The sequence below is a fragment of the Mobula hypostoma genome, chromosome X1, assembly GCF_963921235.1.
Source record: "Mobula hypostoma chromosome X1, sMobHyp1.1, whole genome shotgun sequence".
Classification (NCBI taxonomy): Eukaryota; Metazoa; Chordata; class Chondrichthyes; order Myliobatiformes; family Myliobatidae; genus Mobula; species Mobula hypostoma.
Genome location: NC_086128.1, coordinates 40,538,556 through 40,558,376, shown reverse-complemented (window position 1 = coordinate 40,558,376; position 19,821 = coordinate 40,538,556). Strand labels below are relative to the sequence as shown.

The 19,821-nt window shown below is 40.6% G+C and overlaps 1 protein-coding gene across 1 annotated transcript in view; it reads right to left on the bottom strand.

Moving 5' to 3' along the window:
• Window positions 1-19,821, bottom strand: part of LOC134340429 (protein HEG-like) — a 70,601-nt gene that overhangs the window by 15,618 nt on the left and 35,162 nt on the right. The window contains exons 4-9 of the mRNA XM_063037657.1: window positions 16,111-16,224; window positions 11,993-12,099; window positions 10,657-10,715; window positions 6,721-6,863; window positions 3,343-3,471; window positions 725-767 (exon numbers count right to left, since the gene is read on the bottom strand). Of these exons, the coding sequence (XP_062893727.1) occupies window positions 725-767; window positions 3,343-3,471; window positions 6,721-6,863; window positions 10,657-10,715; window positions 11,993-12,099; window positions 16,111-16,224 (595 nt within the window). The remainder of the gene's footprint in view (window positions 1-724; window positions 768-3,342; window positions 3,472-6,720; window positions 6,864-10,656; window positions 10,716-11,992; window positions 12,100-16,110; window positions 16,225-19,821) is intronic.

Genomic DNA, 19,821 nt, shown 5'->3' with positions numbered 1-19,821 from the left:
ACCCATCTCCAATATTATGTTAAGCATGGCATTCGAACTGTAATTTTTCCAGATTAGATTTTGACAAAGTTTTAAATTTAATCTAATTTCATGGTTGAAGAAGCAATAAAGGTCGGGGCAGATTTCAGGTTCACAAGCATATAGTTTTCTATGTGAGAAGTCGGATTTCAGTAAAATTCATCTCAGCAAAGGGAGGAAAATGGATTACTCCTGCACTTAACCCATTCAAATCCACACACCTGGAGAAATGCAGAGGACTTCAAGTATGGGATATCATTCCTCACTTGGAGGCTGTAACCTCTTGGTAGAATAGAGAAAATTACACTGTGTACTATGATGTAAATAAATTATTATTTTTGTAATAAGGACTCCAAAAAGCAGGATTAGAATAATTCTCCATTTCTACTCATCAGGGCAATTAGATTTAATTACATGATTGGTGATTGCGGAGCACTGACTCCAAATATTACCCTTTTATCCAATTATCAAGTCTCTTTTCTTGCTAAAAGTACAGTTCAGCGCACATGCTACGATTGGCTCCCAACTCAAGGAAAGGAAAGCATGATAATCACTTAACAAAATAAACAGAAGTTAAAGATAATGTTGAAGTTTCTTGGATCACAAAACTATCCAGAATTAAATATCAGATTGCCTCATCCTTGTGACTGGTGTGGATACTGTCAGAAAGGACTTCCTAAATAAGCATGAATCGTCTTCAACTTACTTTACACATGATCCATTCTGAAGTTTAAGTCCACTTGGACAAGCTGTTTTAAAAAGAAAAGTAAATACACTTATTGTGTCTTGAATTGATCTTCATCATTTCAACTGGTGACATGTTTATGCCAGCAGACAGCAATATTAAGTCCATAAAGACACCTGTATAAGCTGTGTGTACTTTTTTAAACCACCATTATGAAAATATTATCAACAATCCAGAAGGACAGGTTTATATCAACATTGTACAAAAGTACACACAGTAATCTACTTACGTTTGCTGAACATGTGCCTTTTGATGGTGACTTGAATGATTTCTTGCTCCACAAGGTAAAAGAGAAGTATTACTCAAAAGCTTAACAGAGCCTGGTGCTGTACCAATGGAGCTCAGGGGCTTCTGGAGACAAGGCAATTAGTTCTCAATAGGCTCAAAGTTGTTCAAAACTCTTTATGGGATCAAGCAGGTATAACACTGTACTGGAAGCCTGGCTGAAACAGTAGATCAATTACCTTAACCATCTCAAAATTCTTCATAACAGACCAAATGTAAAGACGTTAAAAATCAGAGTATTTGTTGAAAAGTTTTGGCCCCATGTCCAATCTAAATGTTTTCACAACTGGTGTCACATAGTTTCAGCTGCCAGGACACAAGAACTGGAATCTCTCCTTGCCATTCCCTTAATCTTTTCCTCTCTCACCTTCTCTGACATTGGTCCCAAAAGCTAGATCTTAGCAGAATGGCAAGAGATGCCTAAAATTAGGAAGGCCGATGGAAAGAATCTGCTTTAACAGCAGTTGAAGAATCTAGGACAAATATTAAACACAAGGTATTTAAAAGAGAAATGAGGAAGCTCATTTACAGAGTGAGACTGCAGGCATCATTCATGTTGAACTTGCAGCAAAAGCAAATTCAAAACTAAAGATTAGATTGGAGAGACAGATGGAAGGGGAGGGATTAAAAAGACAGAAAAGTAGCAGGCAGCTAACAGTTTCAGCATGACACTGATGGAAATAGGTCATCATTTTAGGAAACACAGGTGTGCAATCATTACTTAAAATTAAGGGAATAACAGCAACTGATCTGAAACAAGATATTCTGTGGTTAAATGTATAATCTCATACTACAAAGTTCACAAAGCATGCCAAGCAGTTCACTCAGTCTGGCAATGGAAGTTATTTTTCCCCACAGGATCAAGAAGTCACTTCAAATATATTTGGCTCTCAATATATTTCAATGACATTTACTGGGTAGGGTCTGGTTGTTTTGTCTCAGTTAATGATCTGTGTCTAACACTGTTCTCCTGTGCTGCCCTGTGAAGTCAGTGTTTATACCTTTACACTCAAGTGACACTGCTTCATACATGGCAAGTTGCAACAGGATCTAACAAAACAATTGTCAGATCTGGACTCAAAAGTAGGTGGATCATATTACGTAACTACGAAGAAGATTAGTAATTCATGCAACATACATTGTTTGCCTCTCTGTTACCAATCTACAATAGTGTGACAGTTCACAGGATTTCTGCTTCAGTTTTGGCCCCATATAAATCTAAATTTCTTCACAACTGCTGCCACATGGTTTCAGCTGTCTGGATCACAAGAAATGGAATTTCACCTGACCACTCCCTTAATCTTTTTGTCTCTCACCCTCACTGAGACTCTTACCAAAAACTGGATTTTAGATCAAGCTTTTGGTCACCTGGCCTAATCTCTCTCTTGGCTGAGTGTCAAATTTCCTTCACTAAAAGGTCTTGTGAAATTCAAGAGGCTTTACCATATTAAAGAGGCCCGCCATTGGTTAGGGTCAACCATGGATATTGCATCCTAGTTGTCTATGTTGCATACGCAAGCCAGGGCAGTGTGATATGGAGAGCAAGATGTTGCCCATGTAGCAAGCTCCCCCTCTCCATGCAGCTGATGATTCCAAAAGGAACGGCAGAGACTGATACAGTTTGGCATCAATGGCTTTTCAGGAGTTGCCAGTCAGTGTTGAACTCAATGTAGGACTGCCTTAGTAACTCCAGTTCTGAATTTTTCCTTGGGGGTTACTCCTAAAGCCTTCTCCATGGGCGGGTATAGCCACAAGGCAGTAATGGTTTGAGATCAGTTTTCCTTCTCCTCCATATTAAAGCTGATATATGAAAACAAATTGTTTTGTGTTACAACATTGTCCTATCCAGACAGCTCCTTGTACAGCAATCTGGATGTTTCCCATCCTTCCCTGCCTATCACCTCCTTGCCTCCCCTTACAGGTTTTTCACCTGGAACCTACCAGCCTTCTCCTTCCCACCCTCCCCCCACTTTCTTTATAGGGCCTCTGCCCCCTCCCTCTTCAGTCCTGACGAAGAGTTCCGGCCCGAAACTTCGACCGATCTTTTCCACGGATGCTGCCCAACCTGCTGAGTTCCTCCAGCGTGTTGTGAGTGTTGGATGTTTCCCATTCCCCATAGGGCAGCAGATTATTTGCTCCGAGGAGCCTACGCACATATTTTGAGAGCTGTGTCCACTAGCCCAACAGGTAGCAAGCTCCAGATCATACCCACTCATCGTTAAAAAGAAGTCATGTCTCTTAGTTAAGCACAACAATACAATCATAACTTGCTTCAGCAAGAATATATCACATACCTTTGCAACTTCGATCGAATTCTGCAAACTTGTAGTAACCAGGCAGGCAGTTACACACAACAATCCCATTACTTGCTTTGCACTCAGAAGTGTTCGCATCACAAACATTTCGTTTGCAAATACTTTCAGCTTTAGTTTGTTAAAAAGAGGGGAGGTAGGGAAACAAGAAAACAAATAGGAAGTTACACCAGTTAAACTTACTTGCTTTGATTTTGTTTTAATTTCTTTAGAATTTGGAATTGTGCTTACTGTAGTAGTTTTCCCACTTTGCTTCAACTATTCCTTAGATACTAAGGCAAAACAGAAACCTCAGAACATGATCTCAATATTGACTCATCTGATTCACACACAGTTCTTCTCAACAGGCTGGATATAAGTTTGGGATGAGTGAATTGTGGTTAACATTGCATTGCTTCACCAAAGCAAAATTGCCCAATAACCAGCACTGAAAATGGTTTAAAAGAGCATTTCCTCCTCAAAAAAGCAGCAAGAGGGCTAATCAAGCTGCCAAATGGCATTTCCATACATCTTGGTTTGTTCTAAAACTGAAATGAAGTGGAAAACATTAGCACACTGGTGTTACAATTGTTTTAATGCTAATTCCAGTGTTGGTTTAGTGTAGAGGCAGTTTAATTTGTAATGGATGCTTTCTGGTTTGGATAATCTATTCATGCAAGACTACATTAGCAAAAAAATAATTCATTCGTGTGTACCCCACCCACCCACCATAAAACTCAAATCAAATCCATGTGCTATAATAAGGTTTGGAGTACAAAACAAGAACACCACATGGTTATGTAGAGGTTTTTTCTTAGATCTTGACTTAATCTTAAAATAATTAAATCATCATCTTATTTTTTCAAATTAAATCCCAAATATCTGCTTAGGAAGTACCCATTTACCAGTCGTTATGTTTATTTTAATTTATTTGTCAAACAAGTTATGTATAATTTATGTTAATTTAAGTCTATGTTTGTAATCTACTATGCTGCAAAAAAACTAACTTTCAATGCATTAATACCCTGGCCATATATGCCCATGACAATAAATTTTAACTTGACCTTGAAACTTGAGAGGGCAAAGTTCATTCTTCTGGTGAAAAATGACAGAATAGTTCATTCCCTGCCTTGTGTATCAACTGGCCGGGCAGCATCTGTGGAAAAGATCGGTCGACGTTTCCACGGATGCTGCCCAGCCTGCTGAGTTCCTTCAGCATGTTGTGAGTGTTGCTTTGACCCCAGCATCTGCAGATTATTTTGTGTTGTGTATCAACTGATTGAAATTGCAGTCCAGTGTTAAGAGCATTGTACACAGCAAGTCAAGCAACATGTTTCACTGTGAACATTACACATGTGGTTGAGCAAATTTTGTCCTTCAAAGACTCATCTCAATAATTATCTGACCTTAAAATAAGTGCTTGCTAACAAGGGCTACATGATGTTCTAGATTCTAATACCTGGCAGTATTCACAGAGTACATTGCAACTTCCATAATCTTTTAAAATGGCTGGGAAAGATGCATAATAAAATCTTATTTAAATGGTTCTAAGCTTGTGCCATAGGGGAATCATGCGTAAAATGCCAGTGTACCAGAGGGGCGAGTAACACAAAAATATTAGTAGGGATATGTTTCAAAAGTGCAATCAGTCACCCATCAAAAGATTTAATGCTCAACACAATGACACAGGAATTCCAGTATAGTATCCCTGCTGCCGCACTGTAACCTGACACCTCTAAGCAGCAGTTTGAAAGCTCTTAATCCCTCTTTGTGCACCTGTGGTTCTGTCAACCTCTTCTCAGCATTGTTTATCAGAATCGTGTTCCTTATAGCACAGTCCATTTGTTGATCTTTGTCGTACAATAAAGAGTTAATGAGCTCAACGCGCTCCAATGCTCTTATTGCATTCATAGATGGCATACATTTTGCATCTTATATGGTTGAAATGAAGACCAGTTTCAACTATACTCAAAGTTACATGCATATTGCATCAACCAGGACTAGTAAGTCATCCACCCATTACATTTATCCCACAAAATCTCCGTAAAATGATAGGTGTGCAAAAGCTGAAATTGTTTAGCATCTGTGGAAAAAGAAACAGTTAAAAATGTCAAATTCACGATCCCACATCAGAACTGGGCCCTGTAATGCTGAGCGCTTTCAGCATTTTCTATTTTCATTCCAGATACCTAGCATCTTTTTAAAAAAAATTAGGTATCCATCATTTTGCCTGCGATTCAGTGTAATGATAAACTTTGGAGTTAAATTCCAAGCAGTTGTGAATATAAAAGAATACATTATTGGCACAGGACATGAATGTATCACCAGATTCAAAAGCTCTCAGGTTGTCACAACCAATTTCCCCAAAACAATGGAGCATACTACCCAAGCACCTCTGCTCTAGACATGATTTACCACATTGAAAGGCCTCTCTGCCAGTCTACACTGCAGAGGCAGCACTGCAGGAGTATCAGCCTGACTCCTGTATAACATTTCTGTTTTATGAATGAATGAGAGTGGAAGCAACAAAAAGGACAAACAATTGACCACTGCACAGTGGTACAATGGCCTAGTCAAGTTAAAAAAAAGTGAAATCAAATGTGGTAACAGCACGTTCCTAGGGGAATTTGAGGTCATGAGCACGAGTTCTTAAGGCACGATTGCCTGTACGGTACCAGAGAGAAGGACAATTCTTTGGAACTAGAGAGGAAATTTAACAGGAAGTATAAAAGGACTCCAAAGCTATAAGCTGTGCTAAAAGGAAAAGATTAAAAAGCTAAAGGAAGTCCCTCATGGACTGAGACAGGAAAGATTATATTGAGGTGTAAGAAAGTGGGAGAGGTATTAAATATCTTGCATCTGTCTAGGAAATGGAACACTATACATCTAGCAAGAATGAAGAGCTGAAAGAAATCAGTACTGGGGAAAATAATTGGTTAAAAAACTAATGAATCCTCATAATGTCATGACCAATATCTCAAAAGTTTTGAAAGAAGGCGCTGTGGGGATAATAACTGGAGCATCCAACCTAAAATTCCAGATTCTAGTATGGCTACGTTTCAATTTGCAGAAGTAATATCCTGCCACTATTTAAGGAAAGGGAGAAAACATAGGGAACAACCAATCAGCCCAACATCAGAAGGAAGGAATTGCTGGATTTCTTTTTTATATAGTAAGCTTCTGTCTCATTAAAAACTGATGCCATGGCATTACAAGGGGAAGCACTGTTCCCGAAACCTCACAGCTAAAGATACCAATCTTTAGGGGACTTTCCTAAAGCACTCTACGAACTTAATGCAATTGAAGAGGCAGTAAACATATTTAAGAGGCAATAACCACATTTTAGGCCAACTCAAAAGAACCAATGGACACTCAACTTACACGTATAATTGTCTGAATCTTTTATCACTGTGCAGTTCAAACAATTTTTGATGCCATCTTTGATATATTGGTTGACAGATTCCTCAGTTACATTGGAAGAAAGTGAAAAAATGTTGTCAACAGAGGCCAAAACACTCCCCTTTCTGAAAAGAGAGAAAAATAACGCAATTGAAAGTATGTGTAAAAACATACTACAGGTTCACTTACACAGGCAACACAATGCATATTATTTTCTACAGGTCAAGGATTCCACTTGCCAGCTATCTCAAACTTACATGCAAGTTCACCAGAGGGTTTAATTTGTTTTGTATCAAAATTTCCAAATATTCTAGTTCCAAAATACAACTCACATTAATGTTAATTTTAATTCAAGATGATACAACTTTGACCCTGCTGGACAACCTCAGCCTCTCATTGTCAGAATGCATTAGAAAGATACATCTGATGTTACTCCAGAAATCAGCAATAGTGAAGCTTGGAAAATATACGAGGTACAGAAGGTCAGAAAACAGCTGAACTTAAACACTTAAAATGTAACTTCTTGTCTAGTGGGTCTTTTGTCAGTGGTGGGAAAACTATTGGTGAGGAAAATAAACAGGACTATTCAGCTGCTCAGGGGTGGGTGACACAGCTACATCTCAAGGAGACTTGCTTGACCAAGTAATTTATCAGATTCATCCTTTTTGTTAGCCTACAACAGGAGTTCCCAACCTTTTTTTGCACTGCAGACCAGTTTAATATTGACAATATTCTTGTGGACCGGCCGACCCCGGGGGGGGGGGGGGCGCGGGGTGTAGGGTTGCCAACGGACAAGAGTAGCAGTCAAATACGTTGTGTTAACCCCAAGACTACAATGACCATGAAGCCTTGCGCGGACACCAGTGTGCGCATGCGTGTACGTGCCGATTTCTTTCTCTACAAATCGCTTTTGGCAATTCTGTTCAGGGTGGGGGGGGGGGGGTTAATCACAACCGGAATATAGGTGATAAGTGGCTAATACACTCAATTTCGTTTCTAAAAGTGTTTATCTAACGAATTTAATATTAAACACACAGCGCATATTTTCCTCGCATGAATATAGCGATAAGTCAATTATCAGGGGAGGACGGGGAGCTTGAAGTAAGTGTTGAACGAACTTCCAGTAGACGTGGTAGAGGCAGGTTTGATTTTATCATTTAAAGAAAAATTGGATGGGTATATGGACAGGAAAGGAATGGAGGGTTATGGGCTGAGTGCAGGTCGGTGGGACTAGGTGACAGTAGCGTTCGGCACAGACTAGAAGGGCCGAGATCACCTGTTTCCGTGCTGTAATTGTTATATGGTTATATAAGTCACTTATAAGTCAATAGCATCATAACATTTTAAGTAATGTTTGGATGTTAAACACACAGCATATATTTTCCCCGTATGAACGTATAAAATCATTGCAATACACCAATATCACTGAATCAGTGGGAGCCCTGGGCTTGTTTTCCTGCAACAAGATGGTGCCATCGAGGGGTGATGGGAGACAGCGATACTCGAAGGGGGTTCCTTATGTCCAGTCTATTCTGCAATTTAGTTTTCGTTGCATTCATTGCAGAGATATGTTGGAAATGGAAGCAACGTTTTCAGTACTTTCGTGGCTATCTCAGGATATCTAGCCTTGACTTTGATCCAGAATACCAGCAGAGATGTTACGTCAAACATATTTTTCAGCCTGCTGTCATTTGCAAGCTCGAGGAGTTGATCTCCTTCCCGCGCTGACATGGATGACGCGTGCGTAATGACCTTGCGTGTGTTCAAGCTCAACAGTGGGTGTGACAGGGAATGAGGAAAGGTGCAGCTGACTCATATCACCAAATCATATCGTTTCCTCACGGCCCGGTAGCACATGCTTTGCGGCGCGGTGGTTGGGGACCACTGGCCTACAAGATTTGAAGCACTGGGGAAAAACATTCCATTAAGAGGCCTCGGATTTTCCAAAAAACTTTTGCAGTACAAAAAAGGACAAACAATGGGTCAATTCCCACAGTTGGATGCCCAGTGCATATAATGTCAAGTGGACAATTCTTCCAGTGGTAGGAAGTGAGCTCTTTAAACTGCCGAGTTCTCCAAGCAGCGCAGCCTTCTGTGGGCCAGTCTACCAGTTGGCAGTCTAAAATGTTGCCAACACTGAGCCCCTGAGGAGAGCAGCTGATGCAACCTGCAACTTGGTCATCTCTGAGGCTGAAGTACGCAGGTGTTTCCAATGAGTGGACAGTCGCAAGGCTGCGGGACTGGACGGCATCCCAGTGTGCGTGGCACAACTGGCAGGTGTGTTTACAGACATTTTTAATCTCTCCCTCTCCCACTGTAGAGTACCCTCCTGCTTCAAAACACCCACCACTGTTCCTGTACCTAAAAGGACCAAGGTAACATATCTGAACAACTGGCGTCCTGTCACACTCACTTCAATAATAAGCAAATGCTTTGAGAGGCTGGTCAAGGACTACATCTGCAGCTTGCGACCACTCACATTGGACCCTCTGCAATTTGCCTACCAACACAACCGATCGACAAATGACGCAATAGCCACAGCTCTACACACCGTCCTTACACATCTGGAGAGGAAGGATGCTTATGTGCGAATGCTGTTCTTGGACTACAGTTCAGCATTCAACACCATAATTCCCTCCAGGCTCGACAGGAAGCTCAGAGACCTCGGCCTTCACCCTGCCTGTGTAGCTGGATCCTGGACTTCCTGTCAGATCGCCGGCAGGTGGTAAGGGTGGGCTCCCTCATCTCTGCTCCTCTGACCCTCAGCACAGGTGTCCCTCAGGGCTGTGTCCTAAGCCCCCTCCTTTACTCTCTGTGTACTCATGACTGTGTCACCACCCACAGATCCAATCTGCTAATTAAATTTGCTGACGACACTACACTGATTGGCCTAATCTCAAATAATAATGAGGCAGCCTACAAAGAAGAAGTCATCACCCTGACACAGTGGTATCAAGAAAACAACCTCTCCCTCAATGTCACAAAAACAAAAGAGCTGGTTGTGGACTACAGGAGGAATGGAGACAGGCTCACCCCTATTGATATCAATGGATCTGGGATTGAGAGGGTAAACAGCTTTAAGTTCCTCAGCATAAACATCACCGAGGATCTCACGTGGTCTGCACATGCTGGCTGTGTGGTGAAAAGGGCAAAACAGCACCTCTTTCACCTCAGACAGTTGAAGAAGTTTGGTATGGGCCCCCAAATCTTAAGAACTTTTTGCAGGGGCACAATTGAGAGCATCCTGACGGACTGCATCACTGCCTGGTATGGGTACCGTACCTCCCTCAATCGCAGGACTCTGCAGAGTGGTGCGGACAGCCCAGTGCGTCTGTAGATGTGAACTTCCCACTATTCAGGGAAGGATCAATGGGGACCTGAGTCACCCCAACCACAAACTGTTCTAGCTGCTACCATCCGGGAAATGGTATTGCAGCATAAAAGCCAGGACCAACAGGTTCCAGGACAGCTTCTTCCACCAGGCCAACAGGCTGACTGATTAATTCACTCAGTACAATTGTATTTCTATGTTCTATTGACTGTCCTGTTGTACATACCATTTATTATAAATTGCTATAAACTGCACATTGCACATTTAGATGGAGACGTAACGCAAAGATTTTTACTCCTCATGTATATGAAGGAGGTAAGAAATAAAGTCAATTCAATTCCATACAGGGTGGAGACCTTCATGTAGAGACAAGACAAACGCTTAACAGATGCAAATTTATATGCTGACTATGAGAAAGCTGGGTGAAACACAGCTGATCTGTCCATACAAGTCAAACTGCACAGTAGGTGGTGCCTGGGCCAAATTGCATTACAACATTGCACCATTCTTGTCCTATGCATTGAGAGGAAGAATCAGTTCAGAGTTACACAACATGTTAAGGTTCTGGTTTAATACTGGGTACTTACTGAAGTTTCCAAACAATAGATTGGTAGTAGGAAGGGTCATTTTTGAAGAATTTTTTCATCTAATCACAATACAATGGGGAGAAAAGAAAAGAAGTTTCAGGAATCATCACAGCTTTTTTATTCTCTGCAATAGTATTTTCATATCCTAAGAAACTATCTTAAAATATTTGTTGTAAAGCAACACATGATTTGAATAATACAATGCCGCACACATGCAATTACAACTGGAATTGGTGGTGGGACAGGGATAAAGGGCCAGAAACTTTACAATAATAAGGTGTGGTTGGGGATTTTTAATTTGGTTTTGCGAGGGGTGGTGAAGAATGATTAAAGTTAGTGAACTTTCCAGGATATCTCTGTGTTTTAAAAAATCTGCTTGTGCTTCAGCTGTGCACAGATCATATAAAACCGTGAAGATTTCAGGCATCAGTTCGCAGTCCTTCTGCTCCCATTCGGTTCAGTCATGTCTAGTAAGCTTCCACTTGATTAGATTCACTTGCATCACTAAGCAAATGTCACAGGATATCTGTATATCCCTTGGTGAAGTTTCACTGGCCTAGGGTGAAAAGTAGCAGCCTGAAGTACCAGATGTCATTTATGTGCTTTTCAAGTTCCTCATACTATCTGCAGTTATGGGGAAGATTTATGCCATTACGTATATTTAATCAGAGAAGAGCTCAAGGAGTATAGGGCGATCAGAGGGGCCAAAAATCCGGTCATCCAATAACTTACCTAAAGGCACAGTAAGCTCAAGGGGCTGTACTGCTGTTCCTCCTCATGTTTATCAGAATAATTATCATCTCATAAGCAAACTGCCAATAAAACCTGTGTTCAGGGATCTTCCTCGCTCCAAGTAAACTTAAAAATTTCTTCTTAGTAGATAAAAGGCAATCCCCAACTAAATTCCAGGAAAATTGGCTAAATGGGTGAACTGGTGGAACAGATACAGTATAGATAGAGTGGGCATGGAGAGGATGTTTTCTATAGTGGGAGAGTCTAGGGCCAAATGGCGCAGCCTCAGCATGCAAGGATGTCCCTTTAGAACAGAGATGAGGAGGGATTTCATTAGCCAGAGGATGGTGAATCTGTGGAATTCATTGCCACGGACGGCTATGGAGGCCAAGTCATTAAGTATACTTAAAATGGAGGTTGACAAGTTCTTAATTAGTAAGGGTGTCAAAGGTTATGGGGAGAAGACAAGAGAATGGGGTTGAGAGGGATAATAAATCAGCCATGATTAGACATGGCCTAATCCTGTTCCAATGTCTTATGGTCTAGTGTGATGAAATACTGACTAGGTATGAAGAAACAGGATAAAAACAAGATGGTACCTTACCTCCTCCTCTATTCTTCTTGAAGTCTGTAAGAATACCTTTGATTGAACTTCATTCATGCCGGGAAGAAAATCCATTTTTAAATGCAAGGTTCCCGGGAAGGTTTTCACTGAAAGAGGAAAATGGAAATAACATGGGCTTTCTCATTTGAACAAGCAATTAGTACAAAGATTTAATACAGAACAAATAAAAACCAAGGGCAAACAGATTGTCTTCCTGCACACTGGTTTGCATGCACAAGGGAAAATATATGGGCGACAAATTCCTGTTATTGTCATTTTCAAAGTTGCCAAGGAAAATAAGCCAAAAAATACTCTGATAGAATGGAAAAAGATAATGTTCCACAAATAATGTTGATAGTTAAAAATACCTGCAACAAAAAAAATGTCAGCTCCAGCACTTTTAGCTCTGGTGTTTATGACTGAATATAAAAAGGCTATCGGCCACAATGTTTAAAGGGAATAGGCAAAATGTGTGCAGTTTAAGTGAAGATGGTAGAAATGGGTATCAGTTGCTTGCACTAGATATGCAACAGTGACTGTATATTGTTCTCTCCTTTGTAAAATCAGTTTGATTGAAGTCAAAAGAATTCGATTCCTGAAGTGGAATACAACGTACAGCTACAACCATAGTTTGGTACGAATGAGGACAGTTTATAGCCTAGAGAATTATTTTAATAGTGTAGAGAGCTCTCTGATAAAATCAATACCTTAACTAGCACAGGCATATGCTTAAATTTTTTAAAGAAATTCTTTCTCTAGGCAGTTAATCAGAACAGAGGATAATTTACTTCAACATACGTTTGACAAGTTCTGAGAATGCCAGCGAGGTCAATGTGGGGACCATAGACTCTTCCACAGATGAGATACGTGGGGGCTGATTGATAAGTCTGTTAGGTGGTCTGCTCCTCTTGGTGATTACGCAAGGACTGGACTGCACCAGATGCATAGCCTTGAGGATCTCAATGCCAAGTGCTCCCTCTTCACTTTAAGCAGTCAGGAGCAAGAAGAGTCCCAGGAATTTATTTTATTTTTAGAGATACAGGCCCTTCGAGCCCAATGAGCTTGCACCGCCTAAGTACACCAATGTGACCCATATGTGTTTGGAATGTGGGAGAAAACCAGAGCACCAAGGAGAAACCACATGGTCATGGGGAAGACACAAAACTCCTTATAGACAGCAGCGGAATTGAACCCAGGTCATTGGCACTGTATTAGCGTCATGCCAACCATGCCACCCCCATCAGTGACATGTCCCCAAGGAAAATCCTTCAATATATAATTTCTGCGGCGTGCTGATCTCTTTCCACTACAAAACTCAGAACAGTGTATTTCTACTTCCGAAGTCTGATGTTGGGCATGAGGCTGACATAACAATCTGCCGGAGGAAGTCAGTGGATGAGCAGCATACGTGTGAGGAAAGGATTTGTCAGCGTTTTGGATCAAAGCCTGATCCTGATGCAGGGTTTTAATCCGAAATGTCATTAAATCCTTTCCTTCCACATATGCTGCTTGAACTGCAGACTTGCTCCTGCCGATTCTTTCTTGCTCCAGATTCCAGCATCTTCGGCCTCTTGTGTCTCCCATGTGATCCACAATCAACTGAGAACCTACATATTCCACTGTTTTGAGGTGCCTGCTATTGATCGTACTGCTTTCAGAAACACAAGAGGTCAGGCATCACTGCTGCCTGGTAGATCATGAGTGCCACGACCAGGGTCAGGATTTTCAAATATCTTTTCACTAAATTGACCAAAGGCATGGTGGTGCATTAATGATGAAACTCACCACCATGCTCAGTGTTTGTTTCTGCGAATAGACGGCTTGCAATATATGTTAAGGATATCCAATTTTTCCATGGTCTCATCAAGAACCTTTATCAAGAGAAAGCAGTGTGATGGAACTGAAGCACATCAATGGAGTACCTCCATCTTCAGAAGTTCCATCCTTTTATAATCTAAAGCAGGGGTTCCTGACCCTTTATATGCCATAGAGCCTTACCATTAACTGAGGGGTCTGTGGACCCGAGTGGGAACTCCTGATCTAAACTGAAAGTGTCAATGATTTTATGTTTGTCCTTCACTCAGACGCAAGAATCATCTGCGTACAGCTGCTTGGCCACAGATATTTGGTTAAGTTTTGCTTTGTACTATAGCCAATGAAGGTTAGACAGCTCATCCTTCATTCTAGCACCATTCTCACAGGAGGTTGGTTGAAGGCGAGGGGCAAGATTACAGTAAGAAAAGTCTAAGAAAAATATTGGGGCAATAAGCACAGCCTGGTTTGATCGAGAGTAGGCTTTGTTGTGGGCCTGATGGTTAATATCACGGCTTGCATGATTTGGTGGACCAAGTGCAAGAAAGAGATTAATTTCTGTGAGCAGCCAAATTTGAGAACGGCGTCCCTCAATCCCCGAATGACAAGTGCCAAGAGAAGGTCAATTAAATCATGGAAAATGGATTCAGAGTGACCTCCTTGTCAATCTGCTACAGTTTTATTTGTATTTAATATCTTCCTCGATCCACTTTGTCAACCATTGCTTACATGGGACAAGTTTGAGGAAAAAGTACTATTTGAAAGGCATTGGCCTGTTTAAAAAAAAGGCATTGGACCAGATATGATGCACCCTACATTTTTCTTGCAGTGTGCTGAATAACACATCCTTTATGTGGATCAGGGCCATCGAATGACCTCCTCTGTTGTATGAGTATATGGCACAGGTGATCTGGGCAGCAGTTCTTCAGTCACTGTGAGGTTGTGATTGAGAAGCTTCCTGATTAAGACCTTCCCAATGGAAGGCAGCAGGCTGACCCCCAGGTGATAGCAAATGTTGGACTTGTCTCCCTTCTAAAAGGTGGTCATGACTATGACATCTGGAGGTCTCTGAAATATCCTTCACTTCCAAGTGGAAGACGAAGCTGTGGACATTTGACGGAAGCTTGTCACCGGTGAGCATTAGATTTCAGCGGGTATCTTATCTACTATGAAGTTCTTGAGTCATGATATAGTTTTCTTGACTTCCTGTGGATCAGGAGTGACAGCAAGGTTGATACAGGCTGAATTCAAGATCAAGGAGGAGGTCCGTGATCATCTGAGAGACAATGGTTTGATTTTTGGTGGTGGGGTCATGATCCAGTGCGAGATACAAGGATGCATCTGAGAGCCTAAGTTTAGCTTCTGTGAGATGGGGTCAGTTACCAGGCAACAACAACGTTAACCTCATCTGCACGTTTGAAGATGACTAGGGCTCATTCTTGCTGAGCACAGAGTCACAAAACCGATTGCCAACTAAGACACTCTGAATCCCATTTCCCTTATTAGTACTCCTTCTCTTGCTGCTTGTCATTCTATCCCTAGCCAAGAGGTAGAGAATGACTAATTTTGGAATCTCTTCAATACCCACCAGTACAGACAAGACCTACATACAGGATAGTCAGAAAACATGGGAATATGTAGCAGTGTATCAATCAGCACCGATGATTCAAAATGTGCTATGCTGAGTACATCATAATATGAAGGACCAAACTTCATGTTGGGATTGAAGGTTTTTAAAAAAAAAAGCAGGAAATGAACACAGGATCTAATTACCAAAAAGCTCATTAAAGACCCTCACCATCCGGACATGCCCTCTACTCATTACTACCGTCAGGGAGGAGGTACAGGAGCCTGAAGGCACACACTTGACATTTTAGGAACTGCTTCTTCCCCTCACAATCAGATTTCTGAACTGTCTGTGAACCCACGACCACTATGTCACTATATTGCTCTCTTTTTGCACAATTTACTTCTTATATATTTCTTACTGCAACTTTTTATTTATGTTTTGCACTGCAGCCGCAAAACAAAAAAAAAATTATGACATGTCAGTGATAATAAGCCTGATTCTGATCTGAACTCAGCAATTCTGCAAAGTTACTGGAAGATTAAGTCTACTCCTAAAGAGGTGACATTTTAAGCTCTTTGCATCTTAAAGCTTTCTAGCTTACCTGCATCAAATCCTGGTAAGTTTGCGCATATTTGTAATGAATTGTTAGGAATGGCTTTCCATGCAATATTAGACTATAGAGCAAGACATTTGTGCTTGTTGTATTATAAATCGATAGCAATGAGTTTCAGTTTACCTGGTACACACTTATCTTGTTGCAAAGATTGCCCAATGGTACAGCGGCAGGTATGTGACAGATAAAGATTCACACATTTACTGCCTGGTGGACAAGTCGAAGGTTGGCATGCAACTGGAAACAAAGTAAATAGAATATCAACACATTACTTAGAACATATATTGCACAATGAACCACAGTCACAGACATGGTATGTTTGAAATTCATGGGAGAGAGATAATCAAAAGCTTTGGATTAGAAAAAGTAACAGTTTATATTCTTGTATTAAAGGATTTGTTGGATGTAATTATAGAGTAGTTCAATATCTTTTGTGGGATTTTAACAATGGGTTTACCCATGTTCCAAACAAATTGTCAACTGTAGTTTAGAGCTGATTGCAAAATGGATAACAAAGTGGCCAGTAATCTTGTTCAAGGTTGCAGAAATTAGATGAATTGCAACTCTGTCATGATCTCACAAATTTAAAAAACGCTTTGTGCATTGCAGGATGATGACCCCAGCTCAACAAATACTGTTTTCTTGCTCAGGTCAAGCACTGCTGATTATAGAGGAGAGAGGTGGCCTATTTTCATAAAAAAATTAATAACACTTTTATGTGAAGCTTTGACCATGTCCAGAACAAAGTGGTCAGACCGCACTTGAAATACGGTGAGCAGTTTTGAGCCCCTTATCTAAGAAAGGATGTGCTGGCATTGAAGAGAGTCCAGAGAAGGTTCAAGAGAATGATTCCAGGAATGACAGGATGTTAATGTATGAGGAGTGTTTGGTTGCTCTGGGCCTGCACTCGCTGGAGTTCATAGGAGAATCCCATTGAAACTTATCGAATATTGACGAGCCTAGAGAGTGAATGTGGAGAGGACATTTCCTTTGGGTGGGGGGGGACCTAGGACCAGAGAGCACAGCCTCAGAATAGATTGATATCCCTTTAGAAGAGATGAGGAGGAATTTCCTTTGCCAGAGGGTGGTGAATCACTGGAATTTATTGCCACAGATGGCTGTGGAGGCCAAGTTATTGAGTAAATTTAAAGTGGTGATTGATAGGTTCTTGATTAGTAAGCGTGTCAAAGGTTATGGGGAGAAGATAGGAGAATAGGGTTGAAGGTAATAGTAAATCAGCCATAACAGAATGTCAGAACAGACTCAATGGGCCAAATAGCCTAATTCTGTTCCTGTGTCTTATGGTCTTACAAAAACTTTGGCTACAAAAATATGACTTTTGTATGCAATATTAGGCATACCTGATTGACTATTTGTCAACTGGAAAGAATGCCAAAAAGGATCAGAAGTTTATTGTCAGTGGTCCCCCTTTACCCAATGGAAAGAGAAATTACTCAGAACAAAATAAAATTGCATCAGTGAGTAATACGGAAAAGTGATGTGAATAAATCAGGTACCCATTTACCCAACAAGGGATTACACAACAGTAACCAATTTCCCATTTTCCACTGAGTCTCAAGGAAGATCACTTTGCAAATCAAAAATATTCATCATTCTTCTCATTCATACACTGAATTTCTTAATATAGGCAGGGCATTCCAAAGATTAAATATTAACAAGAAATCTTAACTACTCTTTGTCTTGTACTCTCTATTAAAATAGTTGCCTGCCATTCCTCGTTTCTGTCAACGATACTTGAGTCATTCACGATTACTGCTGCTCCCACTCCATTCATATAACGCCTTTGACGTGCCTCATCTGAGACATCTTAAAGAAAAATTGATGCCAAGTCAAATGGGCTGAATGAACTGATGAGAGGCAAGTTTTAAAAGAGGCTCAAAAGAAGAAATTTAATAAAAAGCAGGGAAATGAAAAGGTTCAGGTAGGGAATTCCAGAGTTTAAATTTTTGATTTTGAAGGCATAAGCAACACAGTTTAGGCTCAGGGATAATAGAAATACAGGTGACAGGTATATAGGATGGAAAGAGGTGAGACTAGAAGTATTTGAAAATAAGGAGTCTTAAAATTATTGCTCATTAGAACGGGTCTACACATGAAGTGTTGATGAGTGAACAGAACCTTGTGGGAGTTGAAATATGGGCAATACATCTTGAGAATAGACTTGTTGGAATCTACGGAAACGAAGTTGGAAAAGCATTATAGTTTTTTTTAAAGCATTCCAGGTTGTTCTCTCTCTAATTTAGACCATTTCAAAACAGAATAACTTGAATCTGTGTTGGGATGATCATGAAATCTATCAAAGAAATGCATGGGTGAGGCAAGGGACATCTTAGAGGTGGAAAGAATCTTAGTGATGGCAGGATTATTTGTTTGTTGTTGAAAAAGGATCAAATATGACAACAGTACTGTAAACAACTTGATTCAGTTTCAATTTCCAGGAAGGGTGATGCATCTAAAGGTTGAGGGATCAAATATAATTAAGTGTTCCAATACTGAGCCAATTAGAGATGGGTCAAGAGTATGATGGGAGGAAGTATCATCAACATGAATGTGCAAACCAGCACCTTCATTCTAAATGACCCTGCCTGAAATGCTGAGTTCCTCCAGCATTTTGTATGTTGCTCTGCATTCCAAAATGTTCTATGTGTTGGTTTCACCTGGCAAAATGCTAGTAATCACAGTAGTTATCAGTGAAGCCTGCACCATATAAATTCCACTCTGCATATAGTAAACAAAGTCATTACCGTCAAGAATGAAGGTCGTGGGATGGTAAACATTTAACTTTGAGGGCACCAGCACCTGGTGCTGGTAAGTTATATTAACAATCAACTAAGGCCACGGAGAAATTTCTGTTCCTCTTCCTGAGGTTTATTTGCTAGGTACAGTCTTCAACCTTGTGATTCTCAATGTGGTTGTAGAAATGCAAGGCAAACATTTTGTAATGTTTAACAAAATAAAGAATACACATTAGATGGTAGGAGGATGAAAAAAAAATAGCAGAACAGAGAGATCTTTGAATGTAAGTACACAGATCTCCAGAAGGCAGAAGGCTGTTTGGAAGGTGCACTTGCCTTTGTTGGCTTTGGGAGAAAAATTGCAAGGTAGAGAGGCCATGCTGGAACTGCAGAAATGCTCATTATAGCATACCTACTTTGAAACAGAGGTCTGGCCATCAGGAGAAAAGATAAAGAAGAGATTCAGAAAGATGTTGCCAGGGCTAGAGAATTTTACTTCAATTTTTTAAAAAATGGCTGGGTTTGATTTCTTTGGAACAAAAGGGACTCTAGGGGGACTTTATTAATGTTTACTTTTGAGATCTGGGCATCACTGGTAAATCCAGAATTTATTGGTCATCCTAATTACCCTCCGAAAGGTGGTGGCTTGCCAATCTATAGCAGATGCATTTAATAGTCACCCACATGTGGTGTGTCTGGAGTCAGGCATAGACCAGACCAGGTAAGTCTTGCAGATATCCTCCTCTGAGGTACATTATAAAATCACATGAATTTTTAGTACAGTCCAGTAGGTTGTTATGGTTATTGTTAGCAAGGTTAGTTATCGTGTTTCAAAGTTTCCAATTATAAATTAACTTGGAATACCACAGGCGGAATTTGAACTCATGCCTCTGGATTATTACTCCAGCAATTTAATTTAATTAATGTCCTTTGACAGACCACAGCAAAAACTAGGCATACATTTAAGGTAGAAGGGTAGAGGACCGATGAGAATAAAAACAAAAAATAACTCAAACAGCCAAAGACCTTTCTACATTCCAAAATGGAAAACAGGAGCAGCCTAATCAGTCCATTTTTG